The 5,396-nt window shown below is 48.0% G+C and overlaps 1 protein-coding gene across 1 annotated transcript in view; it reads left to right on the forward strand.

The window, feature by feature from the left end:
- The window catches only part of LOC104984988 (leucine-rich repeat extensin-like protein 5), a 145,702-nt gene that overhangs the window by 68,443 nt on the left and 71,863 nt on the right, over nt 1-5,396 (forward strand). The window contains 1 exon segment of the mRNA XM_010834977.1: nt 5,237-5,377. Within this exon segment, the coding sequence (XP_010833279.1) occupies nt 5,237-5,377 (141 nt within the window).

Raw genomic sequence — 5,396 nt, forward strand, 5'->3', positions numbered from 1 at the left:
TCATAGCTGGACATCTTACCATAACTTAACTGCAGAAAGAGCAAATTCAGTTCCTATACTTGGGCCTTCAATTTTTTGTTTCTGCTGATTTCATGTTAATTAAAATTATTTCCATGAAGAGGTATAGGAAAACTAATTCACACAATTGTTTGTAATTATCACCTCCTGTGGTCTTTGAAATATTGATATTGTATCTGAAATCATGATCATTCTAAATTGCATTTTAATGAATTCTTTGGGAGAGACACAGTGATTAAAATGAGTAATACCTGCTAAATGATGAGCTAATAAAACATTCTACAAGAAAGAATTTATTAAGCGAATCTTCAGATTTCATTTATTCATCAAATCAGGAAACAAGAATTAAAATGTATAATTTCAAAACGTTTATAAGCACTTGTAATCTAAGATCACTAGGAACAGTGAATGGAATTCCGAAGTAAGGAAACTGTAGGAGATGAAAGATATCCAACAAAAGGAAACCAATAGCTGAATAGCTGGAAAATAAAAGTATTATTACTAAAGCATAGCACTAAAACACCCAGCATGCTATGGAGCTTAAACCCATCTGAAAGCCCTGTCTTAGCAAAAGTACTGAATTTTTTTCACCTAGAGATATTTATTAAGAATGGATCTCCAGGGCTCCACAGGATCTGTCAGTGGTAAAGAATTTGCCTGCCAGAGCAGGAAACATGGGCTTGAACTCTGGTCCAGGAGACTCCCACATGCCACGGAGCGACTAACCTCACACCGCTATTGAGCCTGTGCTCTGCAACTAGGAGGCCACCACGATGAGAAGCCAGTGAACCACACCTGGGAAGCGGCCCCCTGCGCTCTGCAGCTAGAGAAAAGCCCACGAGGCAACGAAGACCCAGCACAGCCAAAAATAAATAAATAAATAAAATTAATTTTTTAAAATCTAAGCGAAATAAAAAACAGGTCAATTTGGTCAAAAAAAAAAAAAAAAGAATATCTCCAAATTTATAATCAAAATCAAAAAAAAGAAATACAATCCACCTCGCTTCTTAATGTCAGCATGCCCAAAGCCGACCCAGAGCTGCACGTGGGTGGGGGAGCAGGACTGCGTTGCAAATTGCCACAGTCAAAGCTGGAGAAAACCAGATTAGCAGCAACAAAGGACACCCAGTCAAGTAATTCAGTTTGTCAATTCCGGCAGCTAATAAGCCTCCATTACACGTTGGGTATGTGGGGGAGAATCCAGTCTCATCTGTATAAAAGAATCAATGGATCCTAAAAGCCACCGTCTTTGTCAGCTCTGGAACACTCATCTCCCCAGAGACTGAGATGGAAAGCGCTAAAGGCTTGAGAGCCCCATCCCCCAGCCCTTGCCTTCATGGGAAATCATAAAATAGACTGATAAGTGAGATTCCAGGCATAGTGAACACAGTATAACCTGAGAGACAGCGCTCCAAGGAGCTCAGAAAAGCCACAGTGGGCAGCTCTGAAGCACAGCATGCCTGATTTCCTGACATCACCAAGACTCCTGGTTATACCCATGCTGATCAGAGCTCCCTCAGGAATAAACGAATTCAGTTAAGTCAATCGTTCCCCTCGCTGGTGTTAATCAAATCCCAGGGCATGTGTGTGTGAACCACCTTACTCAAAACAAACTCCTACACCATTCAGGAGGGGCCTCCCCTCATAGCTCAGTTGGTAAAGAATCTGCCTACAATGCAGGAGACCCCGGCTCGATTCCTGGGTCGGGAAGATCTGCTGGAGAAGAGATATGCTACCCAATCCAGTATATTCTTGGGCTTCCCTTGAGGCTCAGCTGGTAAAGAATCTGCCTGCATTGAGGGAGACCTGGGTTCAATCCCTGGGTTGGGATGATCCCTTGGAGAAGGGAATGGGTACCCACTCCAGTATTCTGGACTGGAGAATTCCATGGACTGTATAATCCATGGGGTTGCAAAGAGTCGGACACAACTGAGTGACTTTCACTTCATTTGACTTGACACCATTCAGGAAGAGCCACAGCCTCCATCACCCTGGCTCATGTTTCAAGTCAGGTTTCAAAGTGTTTAAAGGAGATACATAAGTGATTCTTGTCTCTTGACTTAGTCAAGAGAAATCCTTGTGAAATCCTTCCACTGGTAGAACCCTACATAATTAAACTTGGTGGAAATAACCTTAGCAGCTTCCTGGATTAAATATTAATAGAACTATCTTTAGGCAACTACAGTCACTGTGAGTCATTCTTCTAACATTCTAGGGAGGTTTCCACCAAACTGACTCACATCTTTACTCCAGGGTCCCCCACGGATTGCTGAGTCCAGTTGTCCTTTGTTTATCTTTGTGTGTGTGTGCGTTTAGTCATGCCTGACTCTTTGTGACCCCATGGACTGTGGCCCACCTGTCCGTAGAATTGTCCAGGTAAGAATACTGGAGTGAATTGCCATTTCCTTCTCCAGCTTACTGGTAAAATCATCCAAAACATTGACAAAAGGCTCTATTACTCAAATATGATGTAAAGCTAGGTCTCCAAGTATCAATCAGGCAAAGCATGGCTCTGATACACTCCATTAACAAAATGACATTCAAGTCATCTTAAGATTAGTGTGAGTAGAAGACACTGTAAGTTGAAGTGGCTTACCTTGCCTGATGAACTTGGGTTCTCTGATGAAATTACTAGCCCCAGCAAGCACTGTGGAGCATGAAAATCACATATTACATATCCTGAGACATTACTTTGCCAACAAAGGTCCATCTAGTCAAGGCTATGGTTTTTCCAGTAGTCATGTATGGATGTGAGAGTTGAACTGTGAAGAAAGCTGAGCGCCGAAAAATTGATGCTTTTGAACTGTGGTGTTGGAGAAGATTCTTGAGAGTCCCTTGGACTGCAAGGACATCCAACCAGTCCTTTCTGAAGGAGATCAGCCCTGGGATCTCTTTGGAAGGACTGATGGTAAAGCTGAAACTCTAGTACTTTGGCCACCTCATTCGAAGAGTTGACTCATTGGAAAAGACTCTGATGCTGGGAGGGATTGGGGGCAGGAGGAGAAGGGGACTACAGAGGATGAGATGGCTGGATGGCATCACTGACTCAATGGACATGAGTCTGAGTGAACTCCAGGAGTTGGTGATGGACAAGGAGGCCTGGCGTGCTGCGATTCATGGGGTCGCAAAGAGTCGGACATGACTGAGCGACTGAACTGAACTGAACTGAACTGATATCTTTTGTACATAGGTTGTATGACTCAGAAGTAAGAGCAACTGAGATTACAAAACCTTTTGGGGAAAATCAACGAGTATGAGCCCACAGGTTGTACCTGTGATTGCTTTGCATATAACTGATGATGCAAATTTGAGGCAAGCACTTCTGCATACAAAAGGCATTCTTCAGGAATGGAACTGCTGCGTAAGATGCAGGTAGAAAATAAAGTAATCTTGGAAATAAGAGGTCTTGGCCAGTCCTTGTTCTTGAATACGGTCACCCTCTTGGAGATGGAGATTCTGCAGAAGGAAAGCTGCTTTACAAAAAAAAAGGCACAAGAACAGCCAGCTTCTGAAAGAGACGTTACAAAATAATCAACCAATGGTATTCACTGCTTTCCCAATTGGTCAACCCGCCTACCCTGGAAAAAGGGTAACATAAAAGAGTGAATAGGATGAGATTTCCCTGGTGGTCTGGTGGTTAACAATCCACCTTGCAACCCAGGGCAGGTTCAATTCCTGGGATGTGAACTAAGATCCCACATGCTGGATGGCAACTAAGCCCCCTGCCAGGCAACTACTGAAACCAGCTGCTCTGGTCCCAGTGTGCCCCAACTACTGAGTCTGAGTGCCACAGCTCCTGAGTACCTGGCCCAAGACTAACGATCCCACATGGCACAACTAAGACCCAACCAGTCCATCCCAAAGGAAATCAGTCCTGAATGTTCATTGGAAGGACTGATGCTGAAGCTGAAGCTCCAATACTCTGGGCACCTGATGTGAAGAGCTGACTCATTTGAAAAGACCTTGATGCTGGGAAAGATTGAAGGCAGGAGGAGAAGGGGACGACAGAGGATGAGATGGCTGGATGGCATCACCGACTCGATGGACATGAGTTTGGGTGAGCTCCAGGAGGTGGTGATAGACAGGGTGGCCTGGCGTGCTGCGATTCATGGGGTCACAAAGAGTCGGACACGACTGAGCGACTGAACTGAACTGAACTGAACCAAGTTGCGTGGAAAGGCTTTGGGAATGTGGAAGTACTGTTTGTAAAGATCTGAGAAAAAAGAAGGGTTGCTGAGGGAAGCACTTCGAGGTGTTCCCTGGAATAACCATACACGTTAAGTGATGGTCACTTGGTCGTATCCGACTCTGCGACCCCATGGACTGTAGCCTACCAGGCTCCTCGGTCCGTGGGATTCTGCAAGCAAGAATACTGGAGCGGGTTGCCATTCCCTTCTTCAATAACCATACAAAGCAAGTTAAAACTCTAAAGGTGTGGGGAGGCGGTGGTGCAGGACCTGACAAAGTCAGCTTTGATGGCAACCCGGATTACGTATGAAAAAGCCCACAGTCGCCTTCTCTTCCTCTGGTGCCACAGAGCAGAGCCAGCATCTGGACGAGGCCAGGGGTGGGGCAGCGGCTGGTCTGGGCGGGGCACGCTTTGGGGGCGCTGCCCCTCGGCTGGCACGCAACCTCTCAATGCGCCCCCTCCCGGCCACGGGAAAGGTGCGCCCTCCTGCTTCCCCGTCCCCCTTTTCCCACCCCCGGGGGTGCCTCGCCATCCCAGCCCAGAGGGAACCAGGGACAAGAGACTATTTTCCCTGATGTCACAAAAGCATGAAAGAAGGGGCGCCCCCTCCCCACCGGAAGTCAAACCCTGATCCCTCTCCACCCCACCCCCCAGCCCCGAGCTTCGAGCTTCGGCTTCCCTGGTTTGCAGGCTTTATCTCCGAGAATAACTTAAGACAGCTTAGGAGGAACGGTGGGAACCGGAGGCTAACCCTAACCCTCCCGGACCTCGAGCGCCCCACTTTCCCAGTTTCGTGTTGGAGGGGTGGGGTTTGCCTTGGCAGTTTCCTCATTGGCTGGGATTTGGGAAGGACGGAGGTGGGGAGCGGGGGGCATCGGAGAGATGCTTCCCTCTACCCCCGCTAATCCGGGCGATCTGGCGCTGCGCGGGTGCTGAAAAGGGGCGGCGAGTGGGCTTTCCCGGGTCTCCCGCGCCGTCCCCGCCCCCCGCCGCACCCCGGGCCCCCCGCCCCCCGCCTCTCCGGAAAAGCGCTGTGCGGCCGCTTTGCCTCCAGCGCGCGGCGCTGCGCTCGCTTTGATCGCTTCTTGCGCTGCCAGCCGGGCTCAGCCAGCCGCCTGGAACTGAGGACCATTCTTCGAATCTGCGGCTTTCATGACGTCTCCCTGCGTGGTCCAGCACTTTTCTCCTA

This window comes from Bison bison, unplaced genomic scaffold (assembly GCF_000754665.1).
Source record: "Bison bison bison isolate TAMUID 2011002044 unplaced genomic scaffold, Bison_UMD1.0 scf7180017864037, whole genome shotgun sequence".
In the NCBI taxonomy this organism is placed as follows: Eukaryota; Metazoa; Chordata; class Mammalia; order Artiodactyla; family Bovidae; genus Bison; species Bison bison.